Raw genomic sequence first — 17,998 nt, 5'->3', positions numbered from 1 at the left:
CAGCAGCCATGCAGAGGACTTGGGGCAGTGGTGGATAAAAAACTGAACACAAACTGGCAAACCATATCCTGGGCTGCATCAAAAGAAGTGTGACAAGCAAGTTGAGGGAGGTGATTCTCCCCCTCTACTCTGCTCTTACAAGACCCCACCTGGAGCACTGCATTCAGCTCTGGGGCCCCCAACATAATAAGGACATGGACCTATTAAAACAGGTCCAGAGGAGGGCCACAAAGATGACCAGAGGGCTGGAGCACCTCTCCTGTGAAGACATGTTGAGTTGGGATTGTTTAGCGTAGAGAAGAGAAGGCTACAGGGAGATCTCATTGCAGCTTCCAGTATTTAAAGGGGGCCTACACGAAAGCTGGGGAGGGACTCATTGTCAGGGAGCGTTGCAATAGGACGAGGGGTAATGGCTTTAAACTAAAAGAGAGGAGATTTAGATCTGATGGTAGGAAGAAATCCTTCACTCAGAGGGTGGTGAGGCACTGGCACAGGTTGCCCAAAGAAGCTGTGAATGCCCCATCCTTGGAGGTGTTCAGGGCCAAGTTGCATGGGGCTTAGAGAAACCTGGTCTAGAGGGTGGTGTCCCTGCCATATGGGCAGGGTTGGAACCAGATGGTGTTTAAGCTCCATTCCAACCCAAGCCGTTCAATGATTCTATAACCCAAGGCTGGTTAGGCTAGTAAGAAAAGGCTTGGCTTTTCCAAGGAAACTTAGTGCTGCCCCAAAGATTTAAACCTTCAGCCCTGCAAATGCCCTGAGATAGGGGAATACTGTATATGCTCTTATGCAAAACCTTAAATGCTGTGGAAACCTTTATTACCTATGCCTACTAAGTGGTTTGACTAGGAACATTGTTTTATTTCACAAGCTGGCTTTTGGATGGAAGTATTTTCTATCAGGTTCTCACTTTTATGAACACAACTAAATGCACTGGCATTTCAGTGATCACCACTTTCTAACAGTTTTTTATTTCAAATTCATCTGAGTTTTCTGAAAATTCTTCCCACCTGAAGAAGAGCAAAACGAACAAAAGAGGCACATTAAGACAACATAGAGAATCAGTGGACAAAACAATGAGAAAGGACTGTAAGATGGCAGAAAATCAAGACTCACTGAGAACAGTAGAAAAACAATTTGGAGGAAATACTGAGGAGGCCTACAGGCCACAAACAAGCCCTTCTCTCCAAGCTGCTAAATCACAGAATCACAGAATTGTAGGGGTTGGAAGGGACCTCAAGAGATCATCAGGTCCAACCCCCCTGCCAAAGCAGGTTCCCTAGAGCAGGCTGCCCAGGCAGGCATCCAGATGGGCCTTGAGTATCTCCAGAGAAGGAGACTCCACAACCTGCCTGGGCAGCCTGTTCCAGTGCTCCATCACCCTCACCGTGAAGAAGTTCTTTCGCCTGTTGATGCAGAACTTTCTGTGATCCATTTTGTGGCCATTACCCCTTGTCCTGTCCCCACAAACCACTGAGAAGAGGTTGGCCAAATTCCTCTGTCTCCCACACTTCGGGTATTTATAAACATTGATAAGATCCCCTCTCAGTCTTCTTTTCTCCAGGCTGAACAGACCCAGGTCTCTCAGCCTTTCCTCATAGGGGAGATGCTCCAGGCCCCGTATCATCTTTGTGGCCCTCCGCTGGACTCTTCCCAGGAGATCCCTGTCTTTTTTTGTACCAGAGAGCCCAGAACTGGACACAGTACTCCAGGTGAGGCCTGACCAGGGCGGAGTAGAGGCAGAGGATCACCTCCCTTGACCTGCTGGCCACACTCCTTTTTATGCACGCCAGGATCCCATTGGCCTTCTTGGCCATCAGGGCACACTTCTGGCTCATGGTCAACCTGTCGTCCACCAGGACCCCCAGGTCCTTCTCCACAGAGCTCCTCTCCAGGAGGTCGTCCCCCAGCCTGTACTGATACATGCGGTTGTTCCTTCCCAGGTGCAGGACTCCACACTTGCTCTTATTAAACCTCATTTGGTTTCTTCTTGCCCAGCTCTCCAGCCTGTCCAGGTCTCGCTGAATGGCGGCACAGCCTTCTGGCGTGTCAGCCACTCCTCCCAGCTTTGTGTCATCGGCGTACTTGCTGAGGGCGGACACTATTCCCTCATCAAGGTTGTTGATGAAGATGTTGAACAGGACCGGACCCAGCACTGACCCCTGGGGAACACCGCTAGTCACAGGGCTCCAGCTGGACTCTGCGCCACCAATCACCACCCTCTGAGCTTGGCCAGTCAGCCAGTTCTCAACCCGCCTTGCTGTCCACTCCTCTATCCTTCACTTTCTCAGCTTTGCTAGCAGGATGTCGTGGGAGACAGTATCGAAAGCCTTGCTAAAGTCAAGGTAGATGACATCCACTGCTCTCCCCCCATCTACCCAGCTGGTGATGCCATCATAGAAGGCAACAAGGTCGGTCGAGCACGACTTCCCCTTGGTGAATCCATGCTGACTACTCCTCATAACCTTCTTCTCTTCCAATTGCTTGGAGATGGCATCCAGAACGAGCTGTTCCAACACCTTTCCAGGGAAAGAGGTGAGACTGACTGGCCTGTAGTTTCCCGGATCCTCTTTCTTGCCCTTCTTGAAGACCAGAGTGACTTTGGCTATCCTCCAGTCTTCAGGCACCTCTCCTGTTCTCCAGGACCTTTCAAAGATGATAGAGAGCAGTCCAGCGATCACCTCTGCCAACTCCCTTAGCACACATGGATGCATCCCGTCGGGGCCCATGGATTTGTGTGCATTGAGCCCACTCAGATGCTCCCGAACCACTCCCTCGTCAACCAGGGGGGAGCCCTCCATTTCCCAGACCCTTTCTCCTCCCTCCAGGGTACAGGAGTCCCGGGGGAGGAGTCCTTGAAGCAAAGACTGAAGCAAAGAAAGCATTCAGTATCTCCGCCTTCTTGGTATCTCCCGTTACCAGGACACCCCCCTCGTTCAGCAAGGTACCCACGTTATCCCTAGTCTTCCTTTTACTGTTTACATACTTAAAAAAAAACTTTTTATTATCCTTTCTCTCTTCTGCAGGCTTCATCTCTAGGTGGTCTTTAGCCTTCCTCGTCGCATCCCTGCAGGCCCTGACAACAGTTCTATACTCCTCCCAAGAGGACAGGCCCTTTTTCCACATTTCATAGACCTTCCTCTTCCTTTTGATCTTGTCGATGAGCTCATTGCTCATCCACGCAGGTTTCGTGCCCCCCTTCCCTGATTTCCTACTCTTAGGGATACACCGATCCTGAGCTTGGAAGAAGTGCTGTTTAAATGTTGCCCAGCTCTCACAAGCACCCTTGCCTTCTAGCAACCTAGCCCAGGAGATACCCCCAAGCAGGTCCTGGAAGAGGTCGAAGTTGGCCCTCCAAAAGTCCAGGGTGGCAATCCCGCTTTTTGCCTTACTTCTTCCACCAAGTTCTGTCTTGAACTCCACCATCTCATGGTCGCTGCATCCCAAGCTGCCCCCAACCTTCACATCCCTAACAAGCCCATCCCTGTTCGTAAGGACAAGGTCCAGAAGCACCCCCCGCCTCATCGGCTCCTCCACCACCTGCGTCAGAAAATTATCTTCAACACATTGTAGGAACCGTTTGGACTGCGCATGCCTGGCCAAGTTGCTTAACCAACAGATGCCTGGATATTTGAAGTCCCCCATGAAAACCAGTACCTGCGATCACGAGGCTACTACCAACTGCTTGTAGAAGGCCTCATCGACCTCCTCCTCCTGATCTGGTGACCTGTAGTACACCTCCACAACAGCGTCCCCCATGCCAGCCCACCCCTTAATTCTCACCCACAAGCTCTCCACTTGTCCTTCTCCCTCCCCCAGGTGGAGCTGGGTACACTCTAATTGCTCCCTCACATAAAGGGCAACCCCACCACCATGCTTCCCCAGCCTGTCTTTCCTAAAGAGAACATAGCCCTCCATGACAGCGTTCCAGTCATGCGAGCTGTCCCACCACATCTCTGTGATCGCGATGAGATCGTGGCCCTGCGACCAAACACAGATCTCGAGCTCATCCTGTTTATTTCCCATGCTTTGCACACTGGTATACAGTGCCAGATGGGGTCACATCACAGCACCAAATAACTGAATAAAGCTCCAAGTGACCAAGGAAAACAAGTAGTAAACCAAAAACAGCAGAAGAACTGTGAAGCAACTTCATAAGTATTTTGACTTCTTCAGTGGCCGTTGCAGAGGAAAAAAAAGCAGTTTGGGGAATTTCAACCAATTTAATTCATTGACAATTAACAGACTACTAAACACTGTTCCTTCCAATACCAGAAACAAACTAATATACTGACACACACAGAAAATGCCCCTTGTTTCTGCAAAATCTCTCTTATCTCCTTTTTGCTCTCCAGTCCTCTCACTGCATATTGCAATCGGTCCATTTGCTGAGGTGATGGGCAGTGCAGGAGATCAGGGTCAGTGCACTGTGATTCCTCCACCAATGGTAGTCCCTTTTGAGTCCTACCTCTGTCTCTGCTTGGGCCATCACTGCTTTGGCCCCAGCCCTACTCTGTTCCTGCCTCTCCTTTCTTCTTTTTCTCTAGCCACCTCTCCCTCCTGCTGCTCTGGTGATGTTTCTTTTTTCTTCTTTTTGCTTCCTCTCAGCATTTACCACCCTTTCTGGGCTACTTTTCCACAGAAGTACCACATGCTTGCTGGTGGGCACGCTTTCCTGCTTGCTGGGTTCATCAGCTGTGGAGCTGACTAGAACATACCTCCTCCTGCACAGGTAACCAACAGCCCCATGCCCACCGTAGCAGCCAACAAATACAGCTTTTTCTAAATCATAAAGTATATAACAACATGAGATTTTAATTATTTTAAAATGCACATGCATATTGATCACTTCTAAAGCAGAACAGACTCAAAAACTGTCATGCAAATTAGCAATAATATGAACATGTAAAAGATAGCCTTCCTTTATGTAAGAAACTAACACTTCTTGCAATAGTAGGGAAATCCTTAAAAAACCCTTCTTCCACTTTGCAATCCCCAAAAAACAATGTTTGACTTTGCCTTTTATTCTCCAGAGCAGTGGAAAAAAGGGAGTAAAAACTTCAGCTTTCTAATTATCTTAGAAATACCTGGTACAATATGTATTTCCAAGTTTACAAGTCTTCAGACCTTGGAAGAATAAGATCTACATTAGCAGCACTCTGAACTCTTCACTGAAAATCAAAGATTCATCAAACTCACAATTGTATCTCATGTACTAGGTTAAAAAGGTGTAATATTATATTGCCTCACCTCAATTACTGCGTGCAGTTTTGGGCACCACAGTACAAAAAGGATGTGAAACTATCGGAGAGTGCCCAGAGAAGAGCTACTAGGATGGTGAAGGGCCTAGAGGGGAAGATGTATGAGGAGCGGCTGAGGTCACTTGGCCTGTTCAGCCTGGAAAAGAGGAAACTGAGGGGACACCTCATCGCAGTCTACAGCTTCCTCACGAGGGGGAGTGGAGGGGCAGGCGCTGATCTATTCTCTTTAGTGACCAGCAATAGGACCCGCAGGAATGGTGTCAAGCTGTGACATGGGAGGTTCAGGCTGGATATCAGGAAAAGGTTCTTCACTGAGAGGGTGGTTGCACACTGGAACAGGCTCCCCAGGGACACAGTCATGGCACCAAGCCTGTCAGAGTTCAAGAAGCGTTTGGACTGTGCACTTAGTCACATGGTCTGAATTTCTGGGTAGACCTGTGTGGAGCCAGGAGTTGGACTCAATGATCCTTGTGGGACCCTTTGAACTCAGGATATTCTATAATTCTAGGATTCTACACTTACTTAGATAATTAAAGATGGACCTCACTTACTTGTAAGAATGAGAAATTTCACATAATCTGTTGAGAAGGATCAAGGAAATCTGAATTTCTGAATATAACACTAGTAGGAAAAAATGTCTAGGTAAAAACTTTCCCCTCTACATACTAATGTCATACTCCTTCCCCCGAATAGAATAATTCCACAACATACATGTTCTACTACCTATAAGAAGAGAAACGAGGAGGATGAAAAGAATAGGAACTAGACATGAATAATGAAATATTTGAAGCCTTTGAAGAGATGAAAGACAGAAGTTGCATGATGAGAAGTGCTGGAACAAAGTTGTTGGAAATAGTGGAAACAAATGAAATGGATAGGATTTTTTTTCCCAAAATGGGAATGAAGAACTGCTGGACATTGCAATAACCAGGACAGGTTAATCATAGGTTAACCATGATTACAATTCTGTACAAGGACAGCAGCAAAAGAGGGAACGGAAGACAAGGAGAAAAAATAAAAAGGGATGATAGGCTTAGTAGGTTAGTTTTAATTCACACAGGAACCAACAAGCACACCAGTTTACAAAAACAGATAGGTAAGAGAGATTACAGAAAAACAGCAATAAGTAGAAAATTTAATCAAGTTACTGCACCTCATCTGTCTGCCCGACCTGTAACAGACTTCACCACTTACCAGCATTTGCTCTTCTGAAACTTACCTTGCAGCTCCACAAGCCTGGTTTTTACAACACTTAATTCCTCTTCTGCATCACGCATTCTCAAATTAGCATCTTTTCTGGCAACTGCCAATTCATACTCCAGACTTTGTCGCACTGCCTCTCCTTTCTCAACTTCACACCGTAATTTGACAATCTGGATTTCATGGTTAGACAGCTAGAAAATAAAATTTGTTTCAGAAAACTGGCAACAATGCTCCCTTAAATAAGCAGCATGTTACAAAAATATGCCTGCAGAGTATTTTCAGAAGATATCTTGAGTTGCATTTACAGCTACCTTCTTATTACACTTAAAAACTAGTCTTGCAAATGACAAAATCTGCATAAATATACTGTCATTGTTTTATATGCAAACTGGTCATATTCCTAGATCAAGTTCAGGTACTTAAAAGTATAAGTACTTCATTTTTTCAAAACTATTCTACCTTAAGAAAATAAGTCATGATAGTGTCATCTTGCACCTCAAAATTAAAAACTGCAGCTACCAAAACATTCTATTCAACAGGCAATTTTCTACTAATTTTCTTCAAATTTAACACTTTGAAGAACAGTCATGTTGGGATGCTAGACTACCAAACCTCTAATAACTGACACACATGCATATGAACATAAAGTTTAGTTCAATAAAGGTACCCAGTACTCAAATGCAGTTAAATTTAACAAACAACAAATTAAGCACAGAAAACCTTTCAAAAAGTGACCTCATCCAGATTAAGAAACACAGTCCCATCATTGTAAAATACAGATTTCTTCAGAATGTGTACAGAGTAGCCTCTTGACTGGAATGATATTAGTTGTAGGTAACTTGAGCACTCCCATTATATGTAACTATACTGTAAATAGAAAGAAACAGTCTCTCAAGTAGTTCATCTACTTAAAAAGCAACCTGACTGTGCAGTACAAACAACAGCAACATGGTACAGCACATTAATTTTGCTATGTACACCCAGTTTACAAATTCACAATTTAAGAGGTTATTCTTCAAATCCAGATAGCTTCTGGTGCCCGTTTTTACAGAATAACACCACAGCTGATGGGACCATGGAAGAAGAATGCAGCACAAGAGCAAGTTACTGTGGGAGAAGCAGGAATCTCTTCATCTATGTACACACCCCAATAATAAATGGATGTGGAAAAGCAAACTTGGTTTACTGGCTCGATTTAACCCCAACAAAACCAACGACAACCCGTATCCATCACCCCCAGAAAACTGCTAAGAACAGAATTACTATCCATAGTAGTAATACTTCCACATAAGCACAGTCTAAAGCAGCACATCACTCCTCAGATTGGCATTAGTTAAGTGTAGGGAAGCATTCCTAGTATCAAAACCTCTGCAGTTGATTACAACTACCACTGTACTCAGTGCTCACCTTTTCTTATGTATACAAATGCAAAAATTTTTAATCTATCTTAATTTAAGTATCAAAGTATTTTCTTGCTATTACCACTTCATTTCAATACTAATCTGCTACAATACCACCAGGAAAAATCTTTGTAATGCTGGTAAAGCAATCTCCCTGCGAACGAAGCTTTCATTAAAGAATGCCAAGTGCTTGACAAACACTTCCACTGGAAGAGGCTCCCCAGGGAAGTAAGTGGTCATGGCCCCAGACCTGCCAAGGTTCCAGAAGCTTTTGGACAATGCACTGGGTCTGATTTTTGGGTGGTCTATGCAGACCCAGGAGCAGGACTAGATGATCCTTGTGGGTCTCTTCCAACTCAGGATATTCTATGATTCTATTCCACAACATTTGCACTTTATAGATTTTGCTACAAATTCTGCAAAATAGCAAATTTGTATAAGGTAAGACAGTGCAAGACAATCAATGGATACCCTACCTAGATTTGATGTACACAAACAAAAACAACCATGAGTCATAAAGCTAGCAAAATGATCTCTACAGAATTAAAATGCTACCATAATATTCTGAAAAAATAACAATAGAATAAAGAACTAAATACATTACTTTTATCAAGCTAGATTCAAGCTGTGGCATCTATCTTTTTGTGCCATTAGGCAATTTTATCTAACAAACTACTGGTGAAGGCAGAAATTTTCCTTGCAGAAAATTTGCACCAAGGTTGGAATGACTTTAATTATTAACAATGACAGGAGAGACACTAAAACAGGTATGAGAGGTCTGTAGAGTGACACCTTTATTATTATTTTTCAGCTAATGACTGCACTTTCAACACATCATGCAAGAACATGATTTTAATGAAAGAAGATTACATTTCTTAAAATAGCAAAATAAAGCAAACAAAAAAAACTTACTTCTTGATGGTGTTTAATGGCTATGTCTAATTTTTCTTTTTCAGCTTCATAGAGTTGCCATGCTAGATCTTCATCACTGTCCAATTCTGACTCATCGCTATTTTTTAGTAACTGTGACTCATTCTTGGCACTATCTAGGCTGCAAAATATGAATGTTTTCAAAATACATGAATACTCCTTATAAATTTTAGTGGTCCCTTAGTTCAATGATTAGTTTGTGAGGCAAAAATTCAAAACATTCACAAATTATGCCATGTAGTTGTTATCATACTATTGCTTTTTGAAAGAAGAGTTACATATAATTGCTTGTTATGCAGGATACGGGATGTAGCTGTAGGCACTGAAAATAGATATATGTTTTGTGTTTCCAAACATTGATTTTAAAACGTGTTCTTTTATTGTTTTTCATTGTCTTTGTTATTGATTCAATAATCTTTCACGACACTTTCAAAACATCATTCCATCTCTTATTTATCTCCTGCAGTATGGTTCTTTTTTTTTTAAAAAAAAATAAAAAAAAAAGCATTGACTTACCATCTCAGAACCACCCCTATCATGTAACAAATGCACATATTTGGAATCAAAATAATCTTTACATATTTTTGAAAGATGCATACATTTGCATTTCACATAAGCAACTGACTACTAACATAATACCTATGAAAGGTCTAGTCCTCTAAAATAGCTAATATGTTCATTTCAATTAGAATTTAATTTAACAGAAAAACTACTTGACAGCAGGACCAGTCCTTAGGAACCACAAGCAATATTAAAATAATAGAAGAAAGTTTTTGTACATAGACTGGAAATTGAGTACAAAAATGAACATTTCATTAAAATATGCTAGTTTTATAATCTTGTGTGCAATTACTGTAACTTCAGGTTGGCCACTTTTAAATTTATTTCAAGAGTTAAAACTCAGTCTTCACATTTTATATATATATAATATATATATGTAGTAAATATATATATATACACACACTATACTATATTTACTATATATATAATAAAAGAAGTCTGGCTGGAGTAATTAGCTGCTCCATACAAAAGCAAAAGTTTTCAGAATCACTAGGAAACATACCATGAAGAGAAACATAATCAGATTAGCCAAAAAGGTGCTATCATCTCACACTGAATTAAAAATGATAAATCATTATCTTACCTTTGTCTTAAGAGTCCTAAGTATTAATTGCAAAACAACAGAACCTACTGGGATTTAATTATTTTTTTTTCTAAGACCTCTTTACCCTTGGGTTTGTGCAGAGGCACAACTAATATTTTCTGAGAGCCCTACGTGATGATACACGTAGCAGAAAAAAAAGACAAGAACATTGTCAAAAACAAGAACAATAGCATATATTTTTGACTGTTACCTTTAAAGACATCACTAGTAATGAAGGATGAAATTCTATTTCTTATAAAAGGTCAAAAAATATTTTGATGAAATAAATATTAAGTCTATTTTCATTTAAAACCAAGACAGACTTTACCTATGAGACCAATATAACTGTATGTCATCAGTAATTGTTTTATGGGGTGCTGTGTATTTAACAAGTTTTATATGTTTAATAATTGTAGGAGATAAGGATCATTAAAACCTGTGCGCACTGAGAGAAAACCATAGATGCATTACTAGCTTTCGGGGTTACTGTGGTAGCCATACCCAAAGGAATCAACATCACTCAAAGGGCAAAAGATCAACAACAAACTAAGCAATATCACGGATTGCTATTTTATATAACTCATAGCTATAGCAGTAAGAAGATGTGGTAAATCAAGCAGGAAACAAGAAGGATCTGAACAGCCGGAGCTTCCAGAAACTGTGTAAAAGCTTGTTTGCGGACACCGTGTAAGTGTCCACAGAGAGTTATTTTCCCCTCCACTCTTCTCCACGGCTGGAGACAACCGATGAAAGACAGACGTCATTATTCAGGGATGATACAAAAAGTATCAATCTCATTTATAGGCAGCTAAAAGAAGACCAGAGTTAGCAAAGCACAGGTTAGGGAGAAAATCAGAATCCAAATTGTTCTTCTCCTCTCTCTGCAGTCTTCAAGGAAACATAGGCTATGCAATGATTATGTTACTTTTTAGCTGGGGGGTGGGGTTAGTGTGCATGTGTCATTTTTCTTCTTTAAAGCCAGTAATTATCTCCAGCACATGCAGTACTTTCATGCCACCTATTGGAGGAGATTCTTCCTTCCATGTTCATATGTAAAGCAGAAGGGTTACTGTACAAAGCTCAGTGAAGCTTAAATCAAAGACAAAACCACACAAAATCCCTGGAAAGTTTCACGTGTGATTTGCAATCTAATAGAAACTCAGAGAAAACTTTTTATTTCCATTTTCATATATTCGCAGTTCATCAGTAATAGGTTTTGAACAAAAACATCTATTTTACCAGCTACAGCTTTTGTCTAAGGCACTATTTTAGTAACATTTTCAAATTTCTTCAAGACATAGGCAGGTGAAACAGCTTTTGAGTTCTACACTGCAAAATGCCTTTCTGTAACTGAAAAGCTTTAAATTCACATTCACTTCCTAAGTCAGCTAGCTATAGTGGACACAGAACGTTATAGAAAAAGGTTTTTACTATCTTTTCCGCCATATCTAGCAGAAAGTGTAAACTTTGTAACAGTGATTATTTTATTATTATTATCTCTTAATATTCCTATTAGTATAATCTTGCTAAATTCCTCTACCTCAAGGAGCAGTCTGCAGTCTGACTGCCTAACCAAAGTTAGTAGTCATGGAATTTTCTTATTCCTGCCTACATCATTGCCAGCTCTGTATAATGAGGCTTTAAATAGTGGTAAATAGCTGTTACGGCTAAGATAAACAGAATTAACTAAAGCTTAGTTTAATTGTGCTAAGTATCAAACATGCCAGGTTGTAAAAAATACAGCCTGCGTATAAGACTTAAAGCTGACCTCTACCACCTCAGCTAATGCAGAATCTTTCTGTCACTCCAGGTCAGCATTCCTGACTGCAGACAGGAACTCCTTCTATATCTAAGTCATGTCTTTGTAATTCTCATACAAGAATTCCAGCACATCAGATGGTCATTACAAGTATCTTCAAGCAAAACTTTTTATATGGTGACTATATCAGCATGGCACGGCTTTGATGAATCACATCTTATTCTTCCTCAGGCTGAATTACACAGTTTCAGGGACCTTGAAAATTAGCCACAAAGAGATGAACCATAGTACGGAACTACAAAATATAGAAGTAAAGCTCACCAATTAGCTTCCTGGATTGTATGACTGACTGTAGAAGACGAACACTTGATATCCATTATGCAGCTTTTTAAGTCTACGAACAAAAAAAAGAAAACATAATGGAAAGAATACTTTATTAAAAATCTTAAAAATAAATCTAAAGTAATATTCAATGAAGACAAGTCTGAAACAGCAAGGAATTAACAGTGTATCTGTGAGTGTGCATATATTTGATATCAGCTTCTAAATGGGAGAGAAGCCTTTCAGGTGACATTAAAACAGCGACCTCATTCTGTACTTTTTCATAACGCACTCAAATCTTATGGCTGTGGTGTCTTTTGGTTTGTTTGGTATTGTTTTCTTAGTGTCATAACACATTTCAGGCCCCAGATGGTTTCTTCTGTCACACTTAGCAGCTTCAGTTTTTTGTTTGGCACATGCTGTTTGTGGTAGGTGGTTTAACCAGAAATTGGCATTACTGCAGACCATTGCTGAGTCACCGAATGGTTGAGCTGGGAAGGGACATCTGAAGGCCATCTGGTCCAACCCCCTGCTCAAGCAGGGCCTCCTAGAGCAGGTTGCCCAGGACCATGTCCAGGTAGCTTTTGACGATCTCCACTCCCTCACCCACAGCAGAGAACTGTTTCTTGATGATGGAACTTTTTGTGCTTCAGTTTGTGTCTGTTGCCTCCTGTCTTGCCACTGGACATTGCTGAAAAGAGCCTGGCTGCGTCGTCTTTGCACTCTCCCTTGGGATCTTTATACACGGTGGTAAGATCTACTCCAAGCCTCCTTTCCCAGAGGAGATGTGCTCCAGCCCCTTGATCATCTTAGTGGCCCTCCATTGGACTCTCTTCAGTATGTCCACGTCTCTCTGGTACTGGGGAGCCCAGAACGGGACACAGTACCCCAGGTGCAGCTTCACCAATGCAGAGTAGAGCTGGAGGATCTCCTCTCTTGACCTGCTGGGGATACTTCACCTAACGCAGCCCAGGATACCGTTAGCCTTCTCAGTAGCGAGGGCACGCATCTGACTCATGTTCAACCTGGTGTCCACCTGGACTCCCGGCTCTTTCTCTACCCAGCTGCTTTCTGTCTGGCTGGCCCGCAGCATGGTTGTTCCTACCCAGGTGCAGGACTCTACACTTCTCATTGCTCAGCTTCATGAGGTTTGTTGTCAGCCCACCTCTCCAGCCTGTCCAGGTCCCTCTGGATGGCTGGTTAACTCAGCCTCCCCACAGTTTGGTCTCGTAGGTGAACTTACAGAGGATGCACTCTACCCCATCATTCAGTTTGTTAAAGAATATGTTAAACAAAACTCGACACAGTATTGACCCCTGGGGCAGTCTGCTCATCACAGGCCTACAACGCGACTTTGTACCACTGACCACTACCTTCTGGGTCCAGCTGTTCAGCTGCTTTTCGATCCACCTCACTGTCTGCTAATCCTTCAACATACCGCTTTTCATTCTTCAGCAGCTTCTCTCATGCAGGACAGTGTAAGAGGCCTTAGTGAAGTCTAGGAAGACAGTATCCGCTGGCCTCTGTCACCCCCGTCCTTCAGGCTGGTGATTTCATTATAGAAGCGTAACCAGTTTGGTCAGGCATGACTTCCTTTTGGTGAATCCTGACTACTGCTGATGATCTTTTCCTTCATGTGTCTGGAAATGGTTTCCAGGATTAGCTATTCCATCACCTTCCCAAGGAAGGAGCAGAGGTTTTCTTGGTCCTGCTGCCTGCCCTTTTTGAAGACAGGACTGACGTTTGCTTTTGGACACTAGCTTCCTGGACTGCATGACTGACTGTGGAAGATGAACTCTTGATCTCCATTATGCAGCTTTTTAAGTCTATGAACTCTGGAGAATCAACATCACCTTCGACTATAAATATTTTTAGTTGAGAAGCTTCAAATATTACTCTTTTCCATACAATAAAAACATTAAAGCCTGTAACAGAGACATACTTTAGTTTCCTTAGCAACATAATGAAAGAATCACTTGTCAACACTCACAAATAGTTACCAAACAGCGCTACTGTGTCGTGTGAACAATCACCACCAACTGTACTTTGAAATCAGCTTTACCCAACAAAAAGAACTGTACAGTGAGTCCTCCAAGCTTGAATGCTGTAGATGAAAAAAATAATGCATTTTATACAATATCTGCTGTCAGAGTTTTCAGAAGAACGCCAACACAAAATGTTGTGTAGTCTGTATATGCTGTTCCACTCCTTACAGTCTTGATTCTCTTAAGAGGATAACAAATTCAATTTATCTCCAAAATACTAAAGGAGATATTTTATATCTTATAATACTGGAGTATTATTTTATTGTTGAGTAATACTTAAAATACTGGAGGAGGGTGAGAGGCAGTGTGGGGGGTTCTTTTTGAGTCACTAGCCAAGTTTAGGTGAACGCAGCAACACAACTAGTCTTCCATTACAGAAATCTGCTTTAAAATATCTGTGTTGTATCAGATACATCAGCAATATATGAGGGTAGAAAGGAGGAGCATTAAGCTACAGCCCCCATCACCTTTAGAGGAAACTTTTTAATTCGGTATTTGTGACAGGGAAAAAAAAAATCAGTATAAATAGCATGTTGATAACATAGATTGTATTAATAGGAGAGCATTTACTTCTAGCGAACTGATTTAGGGGTTCCTTTCGTTAATTACAGCCAGACATCAAGGTACACGCCGAGGCACACCGCCTCCAGGGTGGGGAAGGAAAAAAATAAAATGGGGGGGGAGGGGGGGGGGGGCAGCCCGAAGCGCAGCTCACCGAGAGCCGACGGTGCCGGGAAGCTCTGCCTCGACGCTGGGCTATCGCCGGGCGGCCACGATACCCCGCGGGCGAGCGGCGATACCCGATGGGGGCAGCGATGGGGCACCGCTGCGTACCCCACCCGCTCCCGTCCCGCCGCACCTCCGGGCTGCCGGCGGTGCCGCTCGGTCGTTAGGGCCCAGCGGGGAAGACGCGGCCGCGGCGCGTCACGGAGACGCCGCGCATGCGCGGGGCGGGACGGGGGCGCCCGCCGCGGGCTCCCGCCTCGGCCGGCGGCGGGGGGGGCCGGGCCAGGGTCTGAAGGGGAGCGGAGCCGCGGGGGTGGAGGGGGTGGGGGCCGACAGCCCACCCAAGGCGTGCCAGAAGAGCCGGCACCGTCTTCTTCTGGAAATCCTGCCACGGGCTGAAGAGAGTTAAAACTGCATCAAAGTGTTCAATAAGTGCCGCTAACGTCATAAGCAGATGCACGTTGAGGCTCTGGTAGCAAGTAGTCGGAAATGTGTTATTTTCCTATTCCTGTGACGAACTTCTGCAGGCCCCGAGAAACCTGGGTCCTTTACGGAGAGTGTGCCTCAGCAAGGGCACATCACAGCTGTCACCAGCCATGCTCGGCAAAACATTGGGCAGACAGTCTCTTAACGCTCATCTGCACCTGAAGAAAAAACGCATTACGATGTATCACCCGTAATTATGATTACAGGGAGATCTGAGGGAATGCATGATCCACAAGCGGCCAGGTTAATCTCAGCAAATTCCCAGCCCAGATACGGGCAGGTTATCTGAGAATGCACAGTCCGGGCTGCCACTGTCACAGTCCAGGCAGGTCACTGAAGAGGCTCAATATCCTGACAGACAGGGCACAGAATGGGCACATATTAAAAACACAGAAAACAAAAATCTTCTTTGGACAACTCAGTTATCATTACAGAAGGGATCACTTAATTTAACTGTAATCGAAGCTGGCCCTAATTACCACCTTAGGTGCGCGTGAAGGCTGGGTATACGAGCATCCAGCAAGCCCCACAGAGTTTGTATGGGTGCCATGTTCAGCACTGGATGCGCAGAAATGATCCCATCTGCCCGCCTGCGCTGTCCTGTGGCGTAGGTAAATACCGTCCTCTTAACACTAAGGGGAGCTGTGTTGCATCATCTCATCTGAGGCTTTCTCGGCGGCGTTTGGTCTGGCAGCTCCGTCTCCAGATTTGGTGCCACTGTTTAGTCTGGATGCAACAAGTGGAAGCAAACAGAGTCGAGTCTTAATCTTTTCCTTAACTCAGTCTTTTGAATCTAAAGGTTTCGGATTATGTAGCTTCAAAAATCTCTCGGGAAATACTATTAGTGATTGAAATGAAAATATGATATCTGTTATATGTATATAAATATATTACATTTATTAAATAAATACATAAGCAAACATAAAATCGTTTATTCTTTTTTCTACTTGGAATTCCCCAACAGGACAGAAATTACACTAAGGACAGTTATCTATGAAGTCAAAATCAGCTTATATTAACCACAGCACTGCAGTTGGTCCTCACTCAGGAAAACACTCATACTGAATTCAAAGTACAGCTAATTGCTTTGGATTACAGGTCGACATGATTTACTTCATTATCACAAGTACTGTCACAGTAGTTGAGGTCCCCTATGACTTTTACCCACAGTTGTTTCCTGTCACTTTTAACTGCAGAAATGTCACTTCGGGCTGAGATTTCCTAAGATGCATGGTGAAATATTAAGCTGATACTAATATCCTTCAGCATAGACTGAAGTTTAAATTGCAAGAGACAAAAAGCTCCATATTATTTCACATCCTCCAAGAGGTCTCAAAACTTGATCTCTAGGTTGTGATCTGATCTGTGTAATCTGGTTTTAGCTGTGTTTTTTTGTACATCTGCATTATGTGGTTGATTTGTCTTGTAAACAAGCCAATGAAGTTCTTTGTCCAGGTCTATAACAGTAAAAAGAATCATTATGTTACAATTATTTTAATAACAGAATTTCCTTGCTGATCAAAAACATGGTAGTGATTGAGGACTCCTCTGCTGTCGTCTGATGGTACTTGAAAATCGAAGCAGATGGAAAACGCATAGAATACTAAAGGAATATAAATTACGGGATAACATGGAAGGAATTGGAGAGACTTCAGATCATGTGTACAAATTCTCATAGGTTTTCTAACCGTAAAATCTTCCCAGATATAGAACCAATAAGCAATTACTTTATCTGCCCAAAAGAATGCACAACTTTTTTTTTGACCTTGATTCATAAGCCACATTAGACAAAACAGTACTGACTTATGCATGTAGCAAAGAAAACATCCCTCCGTCCTCGACTACTGAAAAATTCATCTCCCACATAAAATGCTTTAGAAGTTTCTTCACTCTTTAAGGATTATTTCAGTCTACAACCTATGGATACTCAGGATAAATATTTTTTGTTTGTTTGTTTTTTAGGAAGATAGCAACAAAACTGTATTAGACATTGAATTCAATGTTAACTTTTATGTGTGAAATAGATTCTTTAGAGAGATGTATTCACAATGTGTATAGAAGCAGCACTTGAAGTTCTGGAAAAAGAAGGTGAAAACCTGTTACATCTGTATGGTTCTCACCTTAGCAGAGCACAACCAACTGCTTCACTTGCAGACAGGATGACAGCCTGCTGTTTTGCAGAGCAAGCTAACCCACACCTGCAGGAAATCAGTTGGAAATACTGTTTCAAACAGACAAGCTCAAGAAATGCAACTCCTCACAAGAAGAATGTTTTTGTTTGTTTGTTTTTGTTTTTTCACCTGTGAAAAAGTTGCCACAGCTTGTGATAGCTTGCTGCCTATCAGTGCACTGACCTCTTACTTTAGCACCAGCTGGCAGGTCTGGCTCTGCAGATTCTGTCATTCAAAATGAAACCATTTGCTAAAAATTGGTGATGCTACCCTTCTTAAAGCTTAATAGCATCAGTATGACCTGCTACTGTCTTCTGAGCACAGTGTCTGCATTGCAACGTACACGTCTTTTCGTTCCATGTTAGTCTATATTTGAACAGTTTGTCTACAGTCTTCTGTTTACTTAACACTTTAGTCCATATTTGAACAGTTTGTCTTTAGTCTCTTTACTTAATGTACAAATGAGCCTGATCACACACAAAATATAACTTGTTCAAACAATTTTTTCATTCTTTAAATCATATTTAACTTTGTATTCTTTACCTTTTAAAA

At 42.4% G+C, this 17,998-nt stretch overlaps 1 protein-coding gene across 13 annotated transcripts in view; it reads right to left on the bottom strand.

The window, feature by feature from the left end:
• Positions 1 to 14,986, bottom strand: part of CCDC171 (coiled-coil domain containing 171) — a 167,926-nt gene extending 152,940 nt beyond the window's left edge. For 5 of the 13 annotated variants that reach the window (XM_040540965.1, XM_040540958.1, XM_040540968.1 and 2 more), the window contains exons 1-5: positions 14,779 to 14,986; positions 13,457 to 13,844; positions 12,019 to 12,091; positions 8,777 to 8,915; positions 6,481 to 6,655 (exon numbers count right to left, since the gene is read on the bottom strand). In XM_040540965.1, coding sequence (XP_040396899.1) covers positions 6,481 to 6,655; positions 8,777 to 8,915; positions 12,019 to 12,091; positions 13,457 to 13,466 — 397 coding nt within the window. In that variant the 5' untranslated portion in view covers positions 13,467 to 13,844; positions 14,779 to 14,986. Of the gene's footprint in view, positions 1 to 6,480; positions 6,656 to 8,776; positions 8,916 to 12,018; positions 12,092 to 13,456; positions 13,944 to 14,008; positions 14,123 to 14,633; positions 14,758 to 14,778 lie in introns of those variants that run through there. The other 8 variants (XM_040540962.1, XM_040540971.1, XM_040540970.1 and 5 more) reach the window with 6 other exon arrangements.
• Positions 14,987 to 17,998: the final 3,012 nt, after the last annotated feature.

Source organism: Cygnus olor, chromosome Z (genome assembly GCF_009769625.2).
Source record: "Cygnus olor isolate bCygOlo1 chromosome Z, bCygOlo1.pri.v2, whole genome shotgun sequence".
Classification (NCBI taxonomy): domain Eukaryota; kingdom Metazoa; phylum Chordata; class Aves; order Anseriformes; family Anatidae; genus Cygnus; species Cygnus olor.
The sequence above is the reverse complement of the archived record's forward strand: the minus strand, read 5'-3'. Positions and strand labels throughout refer to the sequence as shown.